The sequence below is a fragment of the Patella vulgata genome, chromosome 2, assembly GCF_932274485.2.
Source record: "Patella vulgata chromosome 2, xgPatVulg1.2, whole genome shotgun sequence".
Taxonomy (NCBI): domain Eukaryota; kingdom Metazoa; phylum Mollusca; class Gastropoda; family Patellidae; genus Patella; species Patella vulgata.
In genome coordinates, this window is record NC_065880.2 from 4,633,548 (window position 1) to 4,656,709 (window position 23,162).

At 38.9% G+C, this 23,162-nt stretch overlaps 1 protein-coding gene across 1 annotated transcript in view; it reads left to right on the top strand.

Annotated features, from left to right (window-relative positions):
• The first annotated feature begins 225 nt into the window (after nucleotides 1-225).
• The window catches only part of LOC126810664 (pyrokinin-1 receptor), a 64,929-nt gene continuing 41,992 nt past the window's right edge, over nucleotides 226-23,162 (top strand). Inside the window, exon 1 of the mRNA XM_056098810.1 lies at nucleotides 226-514. Within this exon, the coding sequence (XP_055954785.1) occupies nucleotides 226-514 (289 nt within the window). The remainder of the gene's footprint in view (nucleotides 515-23,162) is intronic.

A 23,162-nucleotide genomic window follows, 5' to 3' on the forward strand; every position in this document is an offset into this window, starting at 1 on the left:
GAACTAATGTCGTCATGGTAACGGAATACAGTAAACTAATTATATTGGCGCATAAGGTATCATATTGATTTGTTTTGATTGTGTGTAGTGTGGTCCTCCTGCTTGCACTTACTATTAGATATCAAAAACACAGTCTAATTAAAATACTGAAGTGAATAAAATTAATTTTAAAAACATACTAAACAATGACGTATTCGGAATTTTAAATCTTCAATAAAGTAGAAAATGGCGGTTAACATAAGTCATGCTATTTTAACAGTAACTTTAGATAGCATTAGTAACAGCAGTGACGTATTTAACACGTATGAATATCTAAATAAGGAGATGGGTGAGAAACGTCAGGGAATGGTAGCGGTTATAACTCTGACTATTGTGTACTGTGTAATATTTGTGACAGGAATTGTGGGTAATATGTCCACATGTCTGGTTATTGGACGGAATCCCTATTTACATACAGCCACTAACTATTATCTACTTAGTCTTGCTGTGTCTGATATGTTTACTTTACTCCTAGGTAAGCAAACAATGATTTTGTTGTGGTTGTTTGTTTTTGTTGTTGTTGTTGTTGTTTATATACGCCCACGTGGTAAACATGCCTTGTTCTTGTTGTTTTTATACAGTCACATGATAAACGTAGCCCCTCATTGTTGTTTGTATACGCCCACGTGGTAAACATGCCTTGTTGTTTGTATACGCCCACGTATATACGGTCACGGGATAAAAGTAGCCTTTTTTATGTTTATATACGGCCACGGAATACAAGTAGTCCTTTGTGTTGCGTATATACGCCCAAGTGATAAACATGGCCTCTTGTTCTTCTTGTTGTTGTACGCCCCCATGATAAACATGAACTTGTGTTGTTTTCTACACCCAAATGTTAGAGGTGGGGGTTTTGTTGTTGCTGTACGCTCATGATAAATCATGAACTTTTGTTGCTGTACGCCCACATGGTAAACATGAGGGGGGTTGGATGGTCGAATGGTTAGCATGTGCGTGCTGTATCATAAGGCCTGTCATTGAGTCAACTGGCGTGGTTTCGAATCCCCGGTTGTACGTGACAAGGAGTAGGGTCGCCTGTCCAACCTCGTGGATTTTCTCCGGGTCCTCCGGTTTCCTCCCACTGATAAAGACCCCTACGCGCAAGCGAATTATTGAAATAAAATTGAACCATGTGTTAGTCCCGAAATGACCTAGTTTGTGTTGAGTGGACGTTAAACCCCATCTCTCTCTCTCTCTCTCTCTCTCTCTCTCTCTCGGTAAACATGAACTTTTGTTGTCGGTTGATGCGTCCAAATGATAAACGTGGCCTTTTGTTGTTGTACGCCAACATGATAAAGATGACCTTTTGTGGTCGTTTTATACGCTCATATGATAAACGTGGCCTTTTGATGTCTTTTACTTTTCTATGAAAAAATACAAAACAAAATACCTAACAAATTTGAGTATTTTCTCACAAGTACTTCCTGCGTTATTGCCATTGGCATAATTTAAGCTTAATCAATATGAATCCAGATGTGCCCGACATCTTTACCTTAGACAAAAAAAAATATTTCTCTTTCAAATATATCATTTTTTTTAAATTTGTTGCTGTTGTTTTTACACGTCCACATACTAAAGTGGTTCTTATCGAATATGAGTTATTTGACACACGAGTACTCCCAGGTTTATTGCCCATGGCATCATTGTTGGTTAATGGATATTGGCCTATTTCACGCCCAAGCATGCCCTGTTATTGTTGTTTTCCTTCTTCGTTTTTTACACGCCCACATACTAAACGTGATTAGTATCGAAATTGAGTGCTTTTACACTCAAGTAATCCCAGGGTTATTGCCCATGGCATCATTGTTGATTAATGAATATTAGCCTATTGCACATTCCAACATGCCCTTATATTGTTTTTCTTCTTTTCTGTTTTTTCTTTTTTTTACACACCCACATAATAAATAATAAACATGATTCTTATCGAATATGAGCGATTTCACTCACCAGCCCACCCGGGGTTATTGCCCATGGCAAGGTTGTTGGTTAATGGATATTAGCCTATAAACCCATTTCGCCAAACACGTTATAGGTGTCCGCATGGTAAACGTGATTATTATCGAATTTAAGTATTTTTACACACAGGTACTTCCAGGGTTGCCCATAGCATGAATTTTGGATAATGGGTATAAGTCCATTATGCCCACTCTGTAGTGCTGAGCTCTTGGCCATGTTTCACATTGGTTCGTAAGTATTATTCACAGTACGAGCCGTTCAATGCTAAAACTTTGTGTATGCTTCAACACAAACAGGAAATGAAGTGTGAGATGGTGGGTGTATACTATCTGTTATATATGGTTAGTGCTAAATGATAAGGCCAGCTCAATTTTTCGGACCCAGCCCCAATGCTTACCCTAAGCCTAACCGACAATCTCGCCAACAATCACAATTAACATGCCCTAATCTTATTTACATCTCAGCGACCTTGAAAAAAATTGAACTGGCGTTAACTTTTTGATTTAGCCTGTTATATACTATTCAAGAAAAGTAGGGGATATTTGATTTTTAAGTGTTATTAAAGTCACCTAATGAAACTGACGAAGAAACAAATGACAAAATGAAATGAAGTTCACATTCATCGATTTATTCCAAATGATCGTTAGACTAAGTCAGGCACAGACTGACCATTATAAGGGTAAAATGATACCCGGGGTCAAACAGCAAAGTTACCACAGCATCACAACCAAGTCAGTAACGGGTAAATCCTCCTCTGTTTGTCAAACAAGCATTGATCCGACGTGGCATACTCCTAATGAGACGTCTAAGGTCATTTTGGTCCAGATTGTCCCATTCCTGTTGCAACGCAGCAGCAAGTTCTTGGACATTGGCAGGACGTTGTTGACGTTGACGTAACCTCTGTCCAAGCATGTCCCAGACATGCTCGATGGGGGAGAGGTCGGGACTCAGTGCTGGCCAAGGTAATGTGGTGATGTTCTGTTGTTGGAGGTAACCTGTAACGATCCTGGCCCTGTGACATCTTGCGTTGTCATCCTGGAAGATGAAACGGCGGCCATGACGTCGTGCGAACGGCACAACATGGACTGCCAAGATGTTGTCCCGGTAGTACTGGCCTGTAACACGCCCTGCAACAACATGAAAAGCCGTTCTTCCAGCAACAGTGATGCCTCCCCACACCATAACAGAACCACCCCCAAATCGATCATGTCTGATGACGTTAACGTCTTGGAAGCGCTCGTTTCGACGACGCCACACCCTCTTACGTCTGTCCAAAAAATCAACAGTGAACCTTGACTCATCTGAAAACATCACATTGCTCCAGCGTCGATTATCCCAGTGTTGACGATCCCTACACCAACGACGTCTTGCCTGAATGTGATGATCTCTCAAACAAGGGATCACGCGAGGACGTCGGGCGCGAAGGTGACCCCTATGCAGTCGATTCCGAATCGTCTGGCCACTCACTCTCACACCAGTGTCTGTTTGAAGACGAGCGCTGATCTGATTTGCTGTGATGACACGATTTCCCAAGGCCAAGGTACGGATAAATCGATCCTGGGCTTGAGTTGTCGCCCTTGGTCGACCTGAGCGTGGTCTGTCCTGTACAGATTGTGTATCACGGTATCTGGACCATAGCCTGCTTATGACAGACTGAGAAACATTCATCGTCCGCGCCACAACCGCCTGTGTTGTGCCGATCTGTAGCATGCCAAGGGCACGTAAACTTTCATTTTGGGTAAGCCGACGCATATCAAAATTTGTTTTCTGGTCACTAAAACAATTAAACTGATGTTTCCACCCTGGAATTCAATGCCACAATGACTGTAACATTCAAAGTCAGAGTCGTGCAAATCTTGGGTTGGACCCCCATGATGATCCCAAGCATCACCTGCATTCCATGCGGTAGCTATTGGTGCGTTTGGGCGTCACATGTAACTGGAAATGTTTCTTCTGTTAGGTTCTATAGTGACTTTTTTCGTAGTCATTTGCATTTTTTAGTATTATGCCCCCAAAATCAAATATCCCCTACTTTTTTTGAATAGTATATGTAGAATAGCTAGAGTGGATTGAGAGGCTGGCGGCAGGCAGTCCGAACAGGATGGTGATTCTAGTCTTGTGTTTAAACAAAAATGTACAGAGAGAGAGAGAGAGAGAGAGAGAGAGAGAGAGATGGTGTTTATCGTTCAATAAATAAAAACACTGTCATCAGGGACTGACATATAGTTCAATTTTATTTCAATAATTTCCTTGCGCATAGGGGTGTTTAAAAGTTGGAGGAAAGCCGTGGACCTGGCAAAACCCCACAATGTTAGACAGGCAGGCATTCTCCTTGTCACGTACAAAAGTGAGATCGAAATAACCATTCAAGTCATAAGTTGAAGGTTTACCGACAGGCAAAAACTTCCAAATGAAATGGGGTTTAACATAATACTTTTCTCCTCTGACTGGGTTAATGAAGACAAAAATACGCCATACAGTGTGCTATGAGGGACATTTGGCCCGAACAACGCCGCTACGGTCTATTCTTATACATAACTCCAACTGCTAAGGGATATTTACATGTACACCAATGTGTACGCTGGACCTCGGTCTTTCGTCCAATCCGAACGACTATACATTGTCCCTTGCCAGGCCCTCGGTCCTGCACCACTGGCAGAAGCCTTTCTGTTTCGTTCCTACACATAAATCTGACTGAAATAAAATCGCAATGAGCCTTAACCCGCAGACGCAATAAAAAAAAAAAAACAAAAAAGAAAAAAAAAGAAAAAAAAAACAAACCCTCAAGGAACGAAAATAAAAGTATCACTCCAGAATGTGTATATGTTAGCGCCGTGGCATGTAGAACAGCTTCGATCTTTATACTGAGCTATGATAAAATCGTACTTGCCGTATCATGTAAATGAAATGTCGACTTTATTTCTGAGAGTCTTAACAAACTGTCTGACCGATATGCAGATGATTAAAATGATTCGACAAGACAGTAGAATGAGACATTTAATGCTGGAATAAACCCTATCAGTCCATAACAATGCTAAAAATAGTAGTACTTAGAACGAACAAGATAAGGGATTGTGGTGTTACGTAAGAGACGTCATAGGGAGAGAGACAGAAATAAAGAGAGAGAGAGGGGGGAGGGGGTAGAGAGAGAGAGGGGTTTTATTGTCCTACTTTTCTGCTCTGCACCGACTGGGTTAATAAAGATGGGCATAGGGCTATACAGCGTGGTGAGGGAAAGTTTGCCCGGACGGCTGCGCCGAGGACTACTCTTATTTTGCATTCCTTTTGTCAATATCGAGAGAGAGAGAGAGAGAGAGATAGAGAGGGACTTCCATAGCTATCAATGACTGGAACGTAGCGAACCCTGTGAATTCCCCGGGGTTAGGCAAGCGACTTACCACGACACCCAAATCAATAAAAGGCCATGACCTAATACCCACGTCACTCAAATCCCCCTTTAATTGCAAGAAAGCTTTCATCTGCAAGTAAATTTCCATATTTTATGAAAGTAATCATTTAAATCAAATATATTTTACATGCTGCGTATCTATGGACGCAACGGATATAACTAACGGGCTAATTGTGTTGAAAACTACACAAGAGAGTTCAAATATGAATATTTATCAAATTAATTTCCCGATCATTTTTAGACAAAAAACCGGAAATTAGACAAGCGATGCAGAATGATTGCTTCATTACGAAACCTTTCTCCCATCCATCAAATAATGTGATTAATTCAATCCTATCTCGGGCCAACCAGCAATTCAACTTTAATAACAAGAAAAACAAACGAACAGGGTTCTTTTTTTAATAAGATGAAGAAAAATCAATAAATACGAAAATGGATAAATAGAAAGATAACTAAAATTGCTGGACTAGTTGACTAGATGATATGAACAGTTACATTTAGCACCCAATAATACATTCTACAGTAGATATCGCTAGTGTGATAATTTCATAATCTACTACGATATAAGGAGATATGAATTCGATTTGTCAGTTAAAAAGGAACTACCTTTTTTATTTTCAAAGAACAGTTCATATTTTATTAAAAGTAACTGCTTTATCAAAAATGAACTATTTTTATTCAGTTGACCTTGATGGAAAAACTGTGTCGATATAAAAGACTTAGCAATGGTTGAACTGCTGCCAAAAAATGATGTATCACTACGCCGTAATGTAGTCGATCAGGTTCAGTAAAAGTGAAATCTATAGTAAAGAATTATATTTATCTATTTGCGCATGTAAGAAAGGATTGGGTGATAAATAAAATCTCCTACTCGTACGGGATCTGTGTAAGAATCTGTAATTACACGGCACTAAGATTAGGCTAAAAAGTCATTTCCTTACCGAGTAACTATTATGGATATAGCTTGCCAGACTCAGTATCTCGTTAATCGTAACGGTCGCCGGTTGCATTGTTGAGAGAGAGAGTAAGAGAGAGAGAGAGAGAGAGAGATGGTGTTTAACGTCCACTCGACACAAACAAGGTCATGTCGGGAGTAACATGCTTCCGTTTTATTTCAATAATTCGCTTGCACATAGGAGTCTTTAGCAGTGGGCGGAAACCGGAGGACCCGAAGAAAACCCACGAGGTTGGACAGGCAACCCTACTCCTTGTCACGTACAACCGGGGATAAAAAACCACGCAAGTTGACTCAGTGACAGACCTTATAATACAGCGCGCATGTGCTAACCATTCGACCCCCCCCCCCCCAGGTTTGATCAAGCTTTTGGGTAACACACAATGTCTTTGCAGGGAAGCGTCCGATGTGAATGACGGGCGTCTGCATACAGTGTGCTATAGGGGAAATTTAGCCCGTACAATGGCGCTCCGGCCTACTCTTATATTGAATTCCATCTGCCAATGGATCTTTTACGTGCACGCAGATGTGTACACATGACCTACTACTGACAAGGGGAAACCCCGATGAACTTTCTTGGCCGACATCGAGATCGAATCCGCGACCTCCAGACTAGCAAGCCAGCGTAAACAGCACAGGGTGGGTGATCTTAATCACCAAATAATAGGTAGTCAGGCCTGTCAGGGTGGCTTAGTGAGTATGGCATTGAATGAATAAATGAAATGTGGTTTAATGGCACGGCAGCTCCAAACATATGATGAATGATACGAGATGAATTATATGTAATTCCAGACTGAATGAATGAATGAAATGGGGTTTAACGTCCTACTGTTCTGCTCCTAAACTGGGCTAATGAAGACGGGCATACGCCATACAGTGTGCTATGAAGGAAATTTTGCGGCACTATCGCCTACTCTTATATCGAATTCCAACTGCTAAGGGATCTTTTACGTGCATTCTAATGTGTACACGGGACCTCGGTTTTTCGTCTCATCCGAAGGACTAGACAGCTGTATCTGTCAGACCATCCGTTCTGCACGACTGACAAGGGGAAACCACGTCGGAAAATCAGGATGAACTTTCTCGGCCAATGCAGGGATCGAACACCCGACCTCCAGGCTAGCGAGCCAGCGTCTTACCCACCTAGCCACCGTGGCTCCCAATTCCCGACTGTATTTATATACATAAATAACACCAAATATCACAGATTATTTAACATACAGAGCTAAATCTGCCTATTTCAGGTCTTTCTTAACGACTGAAATGTGATCTAAATTATTAATTAGACATCAATTAACTTATCCAGACCGTAATCAACTCGCGATGGCATCGCTAGCCTGCTGCGATATTTACTGGATTAGAATCCGGTCTGCTGCTTCTGATTAAATAAATAAAAATGGATAACCGAGAATATGTTTTTTATCGTACCGGCTTTAGTAATGATAAACGAGGCTAGGCCCGAAATTCAATCGCTAAATACTCGGTTCATAGTGGATCAATTTGAATGAAATTATCAGCAAATTCCATTTACATTATCTAGTTTTTAACTATTATAGTGAGAACTACCACCTCTTTATCTAATCTCCCATAATGTATCTTTAAATAATTAAAAATATAAATCACAAGTTGGTGTACACAGATATTTAAAAATGAAAAACAAGATATGTATAGAATTTCAAGCAAATAATTGATGTAGAGACTGGCAACGGTAATCAATTCGTCTTACATTCTTGAGATGATTGCACTCAATCAAAATGTGGTTATAACTGTCAAAGGAACATGACATTGTTCACATACTGGAAGTATGACACTGGTTTGTTAATCTGTATTTGGTCAAATTGCACAACACATTGATCTCCTCCCGGGTACGTATTGTCCTTCGCATTGGCATGATAATATCAATTGAAATTTAAACGGACATTGTGTAAGGTTTAGCTAAAGAGCTGGAGCAGGTTATTCGATTTTCTATAGGATAAAAATCTTGGCACCAAATTTTCTACGTTTTCTGTGTTGCAAATCCCATAATTTTTCCTACAAATTCATCCTAAAATTTCTAAAGGAAAACATATAGTATTTTGTAGAAAAAACTGAACAGCTGTCCCACTGTCTTCAGTTTCTTGTTAATACTAACTTCTGTGAATTTGTTATACATGTACAGTGAATTTAAAATTTTAAATTCAGCAAATGAACAGTCGTCTCTTAGATTAACTTGAATCAGTCCGTTTGCTAACGGTAATGAAATCAATCTAATTAAAATACTTTAGATGGCCTACACTACATGAAGATCTGACAAGTTATAGCCATAGGTCACGTCAGGGGTCAAAAGACCGACTTTTGACCTTATGACGTCAGACATATGATTAACCAACCAGCATTGATGTTACTAGTGGATTACCCACAGTTCCGTGCAAAACACGCCTAAAGCTCGCCGTAACAGACCGTTTCATTTGCTTATCTCCGACATCATTCAGACAAAATTTTGAACTATAAAAACGAAACGAAATAGGATCCGTGTTTTAACCAGATTGTAATGAAATTGACTTTCCAGCCAAATAAATTTAACAGACAGTTAACAGACGACATGCTAGCAAGATAAAAAAAAACCCGTTAGAGTTTAACGGGTCGTTAAAATAACTTAGTTCTCGTTATAATATTTCGAAATTAAATAATGCAAAATGAATATATTGAGAAGTTCAATCCAATTACATTATTTTGGCGGTACCGTTCTTACCTGCTTAAAATCGGAGCCATCCGATGGCATCGAGGGTTGGTTATGGCCTTGCCATGTTAATAAATGTCTTAGTAAAGACACATTATGGGCGATTAGGTAAAGAGTTAAAAACTAAATAAGGTAAAGGGAATTTGCTGAAAATTTCAAATTGATCCACTCTGACCCGAGATTTTAGCGATTGAATTTTCGGCCTAGCCTCGATTATCATTACTAAGGTCGGTACGATAAAAAAAACATAGTCTAGATTATCCATTTAGTCTAGATTAAATCATGTATGGAAGTCGAACAGCAAATGGGAACATAAACCAATAAACATCGCAGTCTACCGATGACATCGAGAGTAGATTATGGTCTGGATGAGTTATTTAATGTCTAATTAATAATTTAGATGATAACATTTCAGGCCTACAGAAAGACCTGCAATATGCAGATTTAGCTCTTATATAATGCCTGATTAACGAAGAGTCCTTGCAAAATGTCCCACATATCACACTGCCTGACGTATGTATGATATAGAGGGAGAGCGAGTGATAAGGTTGAATGTTCACTCGATATAAACTAGGTCATTTCGGGATTAACATATGGTTCAATTTTATTTCAATAATTCTCTTGCATGTAGGGGTATTTAGCAGTGGGAGGAAGCATACCCTACTCCTTGTCACGTACAACCGGGGAATCGAAACCACGCCATTTGACTCAAAGACATGCCTTATGATACAACGCGCACGCGCTAATCATTCGGCCATCTAACTCCCCTGATTGGTACAGATAGGTGGAACGTTAAACGTTAGGTAACTACTTACTATCTGGTATATTTGAAGAAATGTTTTAAACGTGCGCAACCCGAATCGAAACTATTTCGCTTTAGTCTGGCAGCCTGTCTACACCCTGGAAATATAGTTCACCTAATGTTTTTATATGACTAATATATTCAATATGTAAACATCTAGTATAGGGTGGTGTCACCTTGGCGTCCTTGGGTCAATATTTAGTTAGGTATAATTCGTGACCAATTGTCTGGCACCTCGCATCGAAGATGATTTCTTTATGAATGCTAACTGTTGAATCCAATAAGCGTGGATTTCCCTTCCAAACATGACGGCTAATTCCGTGAAGGGGCCGTATGTAAAATGGTGATTCAAAGTACCCCTTATATAGTGATGAACACATCTAATTTGTCCAGGCATGCTCCCACCCCACCCTTTCCCTATCACAATCTAGTGGGCGCACTTTAGAACCGGTTTTTTGTCAAAGGTCACTGACCATGGCCTTTTCGGGTTTCTGGGTTTTTTTGCGAAATTTTACGGTGGTCTTTGGGTCCGCTCGTGATATGGTAGGAATGGATGTCAATATATTGCTTCTGTCATTCTGAGACTAGCATGTAATGTTATAATACAAAGGAGACTTTTGCCCCGACAGCGGCTTTTCCAGTTACTTGAATCCAGTTGTCATTCTAGTAAAGGCTATATCATCAGGAGGCAGACCCCCATTAATTTCCCCATTGACTTCAATATTAATTCTGGCCTCTTTGTCCACCTCCAACTTTTTCCAAAGTTTCGTTGGACTGAATGCTTTTCACTACAGAGGAACAAATGGTCATGTCTTTGCACTCAAATTTGTATGAGGTTGACCACCAAAATATTGAAGAAGCATACTAAAACATGTAACTAGTTGCCGTACATATCACGGTAGTCAACCTAATAACCCCGTTATCCTTCCGCCTCAAAATCATGAATATTTACCTTTAAGCTGGCAGAAAATCAGAAAATGTTAATTCAAACCCTCTTTGTCCATTCTAGACCAAAAATCAACGAACATGGGCATGCAAAAGGGGAGAAAAGAGACGGAGAGAGAATTGCTATAAATGGACGAACTACAATTTGTGGGAGTGAGATAGGGAGATAATTGCTATAAATAGACGAACTACAATTTGTACCGAGATCGTGAAATTTAATGGTGGTCTGCCTCCATCAAAGCAAATGCCAATAGAAATAGACCTCTGCACTTCCCCCACCTTGTATGTATCGGTCACTGGACTATGCTTAGTATACATTAAACTGGATTAAAAGTATATTCTACTATTCATAAAGGTTTATTACAAAACCGGATATATCCACTATAATTGTTTGCATGAATCGAGCTAATAGAGACGTCACGGAGTTTTCTTTGAAGAATGTTTCTCCGGAAAGCGTTTTAGCCTAATTGCCAAGTCCTCCATTCTGAATCATTGGCAAGGCGAAACCACGCTACACATCCTGTGACTCTTTTTGATCTACAATAGTTAGGTAGTTAATCTAGTAAAAAAATATCAAAACAGAATTGTCAATAGAAAGGTAGGAAGACGTCTGTGTGTGTGTTGGTGTGGCGGGAGCACTGGTATATCCGCCAATGACATACTAATATGTGTAATATAATCTGTAATAAAGTATGATTATTACATACACGTTTTATTGTAAATCACAATACATCCACTGTCGATTTCAGACAAAAAAAGGCGATAACTGTAAAACAAAAAAACATAAATTATTCAGTCACCAGTTTATAGTAATTTTTAGTATGAATATCTTCAATTATAAACAGCGTTTAATCCATCCAATCTATAGACTCTATCTATTATTACACGTCACCACAGATCGATCAAGTTGATTACCTTCTATCAGGATATTGTAAATATTTTATACGATAAAACACTGTCCACTTAGCTAAAGTAACTGTGTGCAATTTATCTGTGTGATATATGACTCCTTTTTTTGTGATGCTATTCAGAAAGGGATTATTTCAAATCCCGAACAAAAAGGTACTATATATGATTAATGCCAACACCAAGGGATTTCTTACACGCAGAAGAGAGAGAGAGAGAGAGAGAGAGAGAGAGAGATGGGCGGGGGGCGAGAGAGAGAGAGACGCGAGGGGGGGGGGGGGTAACGTCCACTCGACGCAAACTAGGTCATTTCGGGACATGGAGTAGGATCAGGATCGTCTTTCAAATTTCGTGGTCGTGGGTCCTCCGTTTTCCTTCCACTGCTAAAGACCCCTACGCGCATGCGAATTATTGAAATAAAATTGATCCATATTTAGTCCCTAAAGACCTAGCTTGTGTCATAATCGAGCGAACAAGCCACCATTTTGTTGTGAATGTAAACAAAGAGGTTAAGGCTGGTTTGTAAACTGTTTTCTGATTGGTTCGTAGAATGAAGCTACGATAAAGGGCGGATAATTTGAATGCTTGTAGAATCAGGCTACGATAAAGGGCGGATAAATGGAATACGTGAATACCCCATGGATGCAACGGGGCTATAGTGGAGGAGTTGAACGAAAAACTGGGGATACCGAGTATATTACGCAACATAAAACTATTGATTGCAATTCTATAGTGTGGTCACGTGGTGCACCTTGTTTGAACTTCAGAAATTCCATGAAGATTGTTCTATTTCCTGAAACCAGCAGCTGGAACGAGTTCATTAAGTCTGTAATTAACTTACTGACATTCAGTAAAAAACAACTAGATCATTGCCTTCCACTCCGTCAACGTATCGATTTTAAAACACTGTATATTACCTACTCTGCTCTAAATGACGATTCTTCACCCCCATACCTTAGAGACCTTCTCAACACCAATAAACCTTTTAAAACCCTTCGACCATGATCCGACCTCTTAATTAAACCTTTTTTTAAAAAAAAAACTCCGGTGATCGTGATAGATCTTTTGCAGTTGGTTCTCCGAAATTATGGAATTCAATATCAAACGAAACTAAAAGCGCAAATTCTATGAAAGGTTTTAAAAAGTGCAAATTCTATGAAAGGTTTTAAAAAGTATCTCAAAACCAAACTTTTTATTCAAATATGTAACTGATTGAATACGGTTCTAGCTGTGTTTGTGTCAGACTTTTACCATGTGTACTAAACAATTCTCTCTGTTCTTTTGTTTATGTCTTTTTATGGATTAGTGTGATGTGATTGTAATTTTAGATTAGTTGTACTTATGTAAAGTGCCCGAGAGCAGTTGACTGAGTTGATCTGTCGACTTTATATAAATGTATTATTATTTTAAAAAATATAGACAGGATTATTTCAGTGCATCTATTTCAGAAGGCAGGACCGCCTATGAAATGAAATGAAATGAAACGTTCCATGGTCCTGGCTGAGAGAGTTTCTGGTGTTTTCAACGTGCTTACGGCACAGAACAGAGGTTGTGGACGGAGTCTATTCGTTCTGATTGGTCGAAAGACCTGTGGGTCGCGTGTTCACGTTGGTGTACATGTAAATAAACTTTCGGCAGTTGGCGTTAAATTCCATTTGGTATCAAAACTATACAGTTATATGGGACAACAATCACTGGTTTATTATACACAAGCACGACGTTTCGATAAGTATTCTCTTATCGTTACTTATCGAAACGTGCTTGATAACGATAAGAGAATACTTATCGAAACGTCGTGCTTGTGTATAATAAACCAGTGATTGTTGTCCCATATAACTGTATAGTTTTGTTATGTTTCCAATTGCTAAATGCCACTAAAGGATTATATCCATTTGGTATGCTTTATAAAAACCGATGCATTCACTACCTTTCGTGAATTGCACACGCATCGCCATATTTAGGTTTCTAATAAAAAAAAGCAACAATTACCATGACCTGTCGTCCTCTTTATAGGCATCTTTCACTGTATCTTTAATATCTGTTTCCACAATACAATTTAACTTGCCACCCTTTTCGCAGATCAGATATCACTTAAAAATACCGAGCGTACCATCGTTAAAACATTGCATGGCTATAAACCAGTAAGTGATTCCTTATATAAGTTTTATTGTGTCTTTCTTATCGCATCACAGTAATGATTCATTTGATATGAAAACCTTCCCAAAGATTCGACAATATGGGTTATTTAAAACCCAAAACATTAAAAAAATATCAATTGATCGTCCTTATAAAAGTGACAAGATATCTTGTAGGCTATTATCAAAGTAATTTAATTCATATGCAAACATTTTAATATCAATTAAGATCGATGTGTAATAGTTTTGGAGACACAAATATTGATTTCTGAAGCGATCTAAAATGTCGGTGACGACAATTATTAATATAGTCTTTTCCCCCATTTTCTCCTATACAAGTTAAATGCAAGCGGTTGTCATGTAAGATAAACACATTTTGCAAGAGAAGGACGGAGAAAAAGCTAAAAAAAAACCTACGATTTTATGTACAATGAGGGGCCATAATCCAATAAGTTACCGTCCGAAATGCGCAACCATTGCAATGAAAAGACTGTGTATAGTATACTTTCCACTGAATTACCGTCTTGCCTATAGATTTAAGTATTGCAGGCACAGTGCTTCTACTGTGAGGAGTCCTATAGGCACAACGCAACTCCCTATTTTTTTTTTTTTTTTTTTTTTAATACCTTACGTATGAGGGGTACACTACTGACAAATGACAGAGCCCGATCCCTATTTGGCATTATCTTACTAACTACCATGTAGGCTGCCTGGAAGGAGGGGTTATGATAATTCTTAAACACGGCTTTAACCCACTGTATTCTACTTAAGAGGCATGCGGATGACCTCATATGACTACGTGTGCCCTTCACATATACTGTTCCCCAGTGTTTCAGACAAAGTAACAGTTGGGACACTTGTCTCTTACGGCAAGGGCCGGTAACTCAGTGAATAGTATACTGCTCCGGAATCATTTTACGAATATCAAAACTAAGACAATGACAACAATATGAACTTTATTAACATCCAATACTTACTCAACTCACAACTCACTTTGCCCCATAACACACTTCGCCCCATAACACACTTCAACCCACCACATATTTTAACCCATTTTTGGTAATCTCGGTCAATTATTCCGTACATAAGGCTTTGAACTTTTATACATTCTGTTCCCATTTTTGAATATCTTCGTGGTTTCAGTCCCGATAATTTAACCCCTATGATTCTAGCTAAATGTTAATGCCCCAGATTAAAAAGGTCATAATAGCTATTATAGATGACTACCCAAATCCCAAATTGCTTTGCAACCTTTCTTTGATTTCACACAGGTAAGCCCCCTTAAAAACTATGCTTCCACACAGGTAAGCCCCTTATTCTGCTTCTACACAGGTAAGCCCCCTTCCACACAAGTAAGCCAACTAATCTATGCTTCCACACAGGTAAGCCTCTTAATCTGCTTCCACACAGGTAAGCCTCATTTTGCTTCCACACAGGCAAGCCTCCTTTTGCTTCCACACAGGTAAGCCAACTAAACTATGCTTCCACACAGGTAAGCTCACTTACTTTGCTTCAACGTGACAGGGAAGCCATCTAAACTATGCTTCCACACAGGCAAGCCTCTTAATTCGCTTCCACACAGGTAAGCCCCATTTAATTTGCTTCCACACAGGTCGGCCATCTAAACTATGCTCCCCTTAAATTGCTTCCACTCAAGCCATCTAAACTTTGTTTCCACAACTTTCACACAGGTAAGCCCCCTTTAATTTTCTTTCACACAGGTAAGCCCCCTTAATTTGCTTCCACACAGGTAAGCATCCTTAATTTGCTTCCACACAGGTATACCCTTTAACTTTGCTTGCGCACAGATAAGCCCTCTTAGCGTATGTTCCATGTTAGGTTGTGGAATAATAAGGCTGAACAGTCTCACTCAAAGTTATTAAAGAAAAACATTCACTTTACTACTTGCCGACACAGTATAAATAAATTAAAACAACCTTAGTGTATATGTCCCATGTTAGATTGCGGAACAAAAAGGCTCAACAGTTTCACTCTAAATTAAATTAAAACAACCTTAGGCTCTGTCCCATGTTAGATTGCGGAACAACAAGGCTGAACAGGTTCACCCAAAATTATTAAAGAAAACATTAGCTTTATTACTTGCCTGCACACAGGTAAAGCCCTTTTATATACTAAAAAAAAGAGGTCAACCGTAGCATATGTTCCATGTTAGATTGAGGAACAACAAGGCTGAACATTCTCTCCTAAAATTATTAAAGAAAAACATTCAGTTTACTTCTTGCCGACACTGTAGAAATAAATTAAAACAACCTTATTGTATGTCCCATGTTCGACTGCGGAACAACAAGGCTGAACTGTTTCACCCTAAATTATTAAAGAAAACATTTGCTTTACTTCTTGCCGACACAGTTGAAATAAATTAAGACAACCTTATTTTGTGCTCCATGTTCGATCTCGAAACAAATTATTGAAGAAAAACATTCAGTTTACTTCTTGCCGACACTGTAGAAATAAATTAAAACAACCTTATTGTATGTCCCATGTTAGACTGCGGAACAACAAGGCTGAACTGTTTCACCCTAAATTATTAAAGAAAACATTTGCTTTATTTCTTGCCGACACAGTTGAAATAAATTAAGACAACCTTATTTTGTGCTCCATGTTAGATCGCGAAACAAATTATTGAAGAAAACATTCATTACTTTGTCTACACAGTAGAAATAAATAAAACAACCTTTGGTGGATGCTCTATGTTATAAATATATTGCGGAACAACAAAGCCGAACAGGCTCACCCAAAATTATTAATAAAGACAAATAGACATTTAATACATCCTAATCAATCGACCACAGCTAAACACAAGTGACGCGTGACGCATGCACGTGCGTGACCCATATCAACGTTTTTCTTCCAATACTGATATACATATAATATGCTATTACTATACCTTCTCGATTCAGATTCAGATACTTTCATGTCGAACACTTTATAGCCGAGAACTAATGCCAGATAATCCTCCATTCTAGCATTCAAGATTTTCTCTGGCCCGTTCATTATCAAAGTTCATGTCAGCCACAAACCTTTTTCGATCTACATGTATTACATTTAAAATTTCGATATTTAACATCAGGTACAATATTGGTCAATATCTGCTGGGTGAACCATTTCCTTTTAACGCCTTCATAAATTTATTTGCAAAGGGTTTACTTTCCCGTTCCACGCTGTTTGCGACATTTCAGCAGATCTTGACTTGACTACTCAAGTGTTTCAGACAAAGTAACAGTTGGGACACTTGTTTCTTACGGCAAGGGCCAGTAACTCAGTGAATAATAACGCAAATCCTAGCTTGGTCAAACAAGTAAGAGTGTAGTATATGGACGAGAAACCGAGTATGACGTCATCACAGCCATCTTGGAATTATGAATCTATATCCAAACTCGATGCGCAACTGGTCAATGAACCTGCATGTCGTTTCATTTCGACTGTAACCTAATTGTAATTGCTGGAGATTTATAATTATTTCGAGAACAAGAAGACCAAAAAAGTGAGGAGGGCTTTGAGAGCAAAATAGGCAAATTATTATTGAGTTATTTGTTTAAGAAACATAGTGATGTCTGCGATATCACTTCGGTGGAAGCGGACGTAAAATACAACTAGCTAACAACAAGAGATGGTGGTGATGAATCAGTAGCAAGCGATGCAAACAAATGACTGTCATTACGATATATACACAAGACCTCGGTCCTACGTCTCATTCGAACAACTAGATAGCTGCCCTTGTCATTCCCTCCGGCATGAACCACTGACAAGGGGGGAGGGGCGCCGGAAAATCCCGATGGACTTTCTCGGCCAATGCAGGGATCGAACACCCGACCTCCAGGCCAGCGATCCAGCGTCTTACCCACTTAGCCACCGTGGCTCCCCAATACTTTCCTGTCTATTAATACAATTGCCCTTATTTGTACATTTTTTTTGGTTTTTTTGTGTGTGTTTTTTTTGTTTGTTTCTGTGATGTTTATATTTAATCTTTAGTCTGACATAGGAAATAATAACGTGAATATCCATCAACTTACAAAGATTTGATAAAAAAATATTCATTAAACCCGTTTAGTCATTGAGTCCAAGATCTGTGAATGTAATTAGTTATTTTGAACAAGAGAAAGAGAGAGAAATGGGGTTTATCGTCCACTCAACACAAACTAGGTCATTTCGGGACTAACATATGGTTAATTTTATTTCATTAATTCGCTTGCGCGTAGGGGTCTTTAGCAGTGGGAGGAAACCGGAGGACCCGGAGAAAACCCACGAGGTTGGACAGGTGACCCTACTCCTTGTCACGTACAACCGGGGATTCGAAACCACGCCAGTTGACTCAATGACAGACTTTATGATACAGCGCGCGCACGCTAACCATTCAGCCATCCAACCCCCCTATTTTGAACAAACATCGGTATGTAAAGTGCACGACCTAACAATTAACGATTGTGAAGTGAAGTCGTTTAGAACCCGATTGATTTATGGCAATTGAACATGTATCCGACACAAATCGCCATCATGCACGAATTGAGAAACTGTTCAAGCTTGTAAAATGGGTCACGAAAGTTCTAGTCAGCTTCCGTTAGTCGATGCAGACGAATGCATAACGTATTTTGAGGTTCAGACACCATGAGTGCATTTTGGTATCCATTCAACACATAGCATGTTCGTGAACATCTGAGACCAATACATTAAACTGGAAATGCCACTTAAATATTAGCCATTAGAATCATTGCTGCTCATCAATTAGATCGGTCTGTGCAGGGAAGTGGGGCGTAAACCCCCAATCCATTTATTCTTCTTCCGAAGTTAGAAGTTAATGAGATTACAGCAATCTGATTAAAAGACAGATCTATATTTCGTTTCGTTTTTTTTATACTTTCGACATTTTGAACTATAAAAAACGAACTGAAATAGGGTGTGTGTGGTTTAACCAGATTTGGGATTACAGTTAATTAATCCAGTTATACCCATTTATCTCTTAACGTCTTTAAACAATATGTCATTCATTTTGGTATATTTAGGGTGTTTTTTGGTTGTTGCTGTCAACATAATATAGCATGGTAGTAGTAGTACAATATCTAGATCTACATTTTTCTTACTTAAGCATTATTCGAGGTCTCGATCTTTACGCCTTAAATGTTATATAAATTATTAATTAGACATTTATTAACATGACAAGACCATAACCAACTCTGTAGGACATCGATTGGCTCTGATTTTTAGGAGATTAGATCGGTTCGGCCATTTAATGATTTCATTAAAAAATATAGAAGCGATGCTAACAAATTCCTGCACACTGTTTAAAATCGCTAATATCTTGGACCGAGAAATTGACACAAATGTATATGTATATCTATAGCGTCTAGTTATTCCAGTCTACACCGATAGTATTTATTGCGCATGCTCTCCATATAAGAATATGACCTCACGGTTTGATATGAATTGTTATTTAATATGTCTAGTCCCTTGTTACAAATGGCACCGAAGCGCATTATGGTACACGATTCGTGTATCAATGATAAAATGTCTATTTTGTCTTAAATATTGGATATCAGAAATCCATATTTTCCCGGCCACAACATCACAACATTAATGTTGATTTACAATCTAATTAAAATATAGATCTATATTTCGTTTCGTTTTTATACTTTCGATGGCCTACACTACATGTAGATCTAACAAGTTATAGTGGGAGTTCACGTTCTATGACGTCAGGTACCAAGCAAGCGACATTTGACCCGATTACGTCAGTCATTCGATTAACCAATTAGCGACCGCCATGTATTTTTTATCTACTTTTGCTTTGTTTTGATTTCTATCGCCGCTAATGTCTACCCACAGTTTCGCGCAAAAAAAGGTCAAACGCTCGATTCGACAGACCATTTGATTGGCTGACCCCTCATTTCAAGCAGAACACGAGTTAAATAACAACGCTTCCGGATCCAAGTGTAGTAAAGACAAGTAAAATCGAAATTTTGAACTATAAAAACGAAACGAAATTGGATCTGTGTTTTAATCAGATTGGTTGATTTAAAATTTAAATTGACAAATAATTCCTGTTTTCAGACTTTGGGTGATATTGAGTTAGAGACATATAACTACTTTAATTGACAAAGTAGGCCACAAGGGTCTCCTAACACCATCAATTGGCTTATGTCAACCCAAGTTCATCAAAGAAAACCAGTGGATTATACCAAACGCCAATTTTGTACTTTCACATCTACGATGAAAAACGAATTTACCAATTAAAATATACTAATATATCAAGTGAACCACATAACTTGTTATGTATTATTCTGAGTTAATCACTCCTACATAAAAAACTATAATTCTCATTAGTTAATTGTATAAACATTGACCAGTTTCAGATTTTAAATGTCGTGTACGCGATTCATATTTTACATTACTCCCACTTCCGACTTCCACTTAATTACTTACATTAACAGGACTTATTGAACTTTACCGTAGTCAGCAAAGTAAAAAAAAACACAGCTTGTCTAAAATCATTGTTAAAAGTATGTAAGTTTGTTATCAGAAAAAAAATGGCATCTGATAATGATTGTGAATTCATACTTTTCTAGGGGGTTGGATGGCCGAATGGTTTGCGCATGCGCGTTGAGTCATAAGGATGTCATTGAGACAACTGGTGTGGTTTCGATTCCTCGGTTGTACGTGACAAGGAGTAGATTCGCCTGGGTTTCCTCCGGGTCCTCGGATTTTCGCCCACTGCTAAAGACCCCTCCGCGCAAGCGAATTATTGAAATAAAACGGAAGCATATGTTAGTCCCGAAATGACCTGGTTTGTGTCGAGTGCACGTTAAACACCATTTATCGCTCCCTCTCTCTCTCTCTCTCTCTTACATGTCTGCTCCCCCAACAATGCAACCGGCGACCGTTACGATTAACGAGATACTGAGTCTGGCAAGCTATATCCATAATAGTTACTCGGTAAGGAAATGACTTTTTAGCCTAATCTTAGTGCCGTGTAATTACAGATTCTTACACAGATCCCGTATCAGACTTAGGCTACACAGAACTATCCTTCCTTTCGTGGCTAAGATAGTAAGTCGGTGGGTATGTGAGTAGGACGCTAGTTTGCTCCCGGTGTTGGCGGAGCAAGTTCTTCGGTATTTTCCGGTGTGGTTTCCCTTTGTCAATTGTAAAGGACACAGGATCTGTCACGGGTGAGACTAAAACCGAGGTCCGGTGTTCACATCAGCCTTCACGTAAATGAACCCTTGGCGGTTGGCATTCGATATATTAGGAGGTCGTAGCGCCGCTGTCTAGGCAAAGTTTCCCTCATAGCACACTGTATGGCGTATGACCATCTTCATTAGCCCAGACGGAGCAAAACAGTAGAACGTTAAACCCCATTATTTTACTGTAATGTAGATCTATTAAACATACAGTTAGGGTAACAGAATGGCGAACATGGCTTTGGTATTACACGGGACAAATTGTCATATGTTTTAATAATAATAATAATAATAACACAGGCGTAAAGAGATGTGGCATGCACAAATAGCTTAATCGGTCGTTATATTTTATATGTTTCCTCTAAAGGGGATAATTACTTAGTACGTCATAAATAATTTAGGTAACCTCTACCGGCGTTTATTCAACCATTCGGGACAAATTTACACGTTTTAATTATAATAATAAAAATATTACAGACGTTAATTGATATGACATGCACATAAAGCGAAATAATCTATGTCGTTATATTTTATTTTTTAACCTCTCGAGGAGACAGTTACTTAGTACGTCGTCAATAATGTAGATAACCTCTACCGGTGTTTATTCAATCATTAGACCGGAAGTAACAACATTAGAGATTGTGACGTAGAAAACAATTGGATTTGATATCATGACTACTATTAACGCGTGCGCCTGTTTGATTGTAGTTTTTCACACACGCGCATGTTTTAGTCATTATCTGTACGTCATCAATTCTGCAGACTATCTCTACCAGCGTTTATTACACTCATAGATCGGAAGTAACAATGATAGCCATTGTGACGTCGATAGCAGACGCAATTAATACCATAATTACTTTCAATGTGTGTTTCTAATAGATTAGAGATTTCACGCATGAGTGTTTTGTTGCAATTACACGTGATTCTAAGGTTTTCTTAAAGTCAAACTGGCCCTCTCGGCTGGGCCCCTCGACCAAAACTGTCCTGATATTCACTGATACACCTCGGAAAGTGTGCTAATAAGTTACTTACATCACATTTCTATCGAGTATTGTGAAGCAAAATGTGAAAAATAGTATTTATTATCGAGTCGTTTCAACCGAAAAGTGACAAATACTTTCTGCTCTTTCATTATTTATCCCTTTCTGAGTCTCACGTTACATTTCATGGTAGAATGATTTCGCAGTAGAGAGACGACCTGAGTAGTATTTACACGTGCGTCTTGCTATGATACTCTGAGCGTAAAACAATCACGTGTTTGTTTAGACCACATCGTCAAAACAACTTCTTATGCTTAAGAAGTTCCAGCTCTCCCCACCCCCTTTGTGAGTGGAATTAAAAGTTTGAGTAGGCCGTATCGCCACTGTCAACTTGTGAGTGGAATTAAAAGTTTGAGTAGGCCGTATCGCCACTGTCAACTTTGGTGTCGATGTTGACATAGTTAATAACCACCTTTATTCATTTATTAGGTTTAATTCAAGCATTTGGAGACTCTGGTTCAAATGAACACCAGTTGTGAGTCGATTTAGACATCCGAGTTGGCCGTAGCGTCGTTGTCAACTGTTGGTTCCGACGTTCACATCGTTATAATAACCAGCTTAGTTCACTTAATAGGTTTAAATCGTTTTATCGCCCCAGGTCTTATATTATACTATTCAAAAAAAGTAGGGGATATTTGATTTTGGGGGCATAATACTAAAATATGCAAATGACTACGAAAAAAGTCACTATAGAACCTAACAGAAGAAACATTTCCAGTTACATGTGACGCCCAAACGCACCAATAGCTACCGCATGGAATGCAGGTGATGCTTGGGATCATCATGGGGTCCAACCCAAGATTTGCACGACTCTGACTTTGAATGTTACAGTCATTGTGGCATTGAATTCCAGGGTGGAAACATCAGTTTAATTGTTTTAGTGACCAGAAAACAAATTTTGATATGCGTCGGCTTACCCAAAATGAAAGGTTACGTGCCCTTGGCATGCTACATATCGGCACAACACAGGCGGTTGTGGCGCGGACGATGAATGTTTCTCAGTCTGTCATAAGCAGGCTATGGTCCAGATACCGTGATACACAATCTGTACAGGACAGAC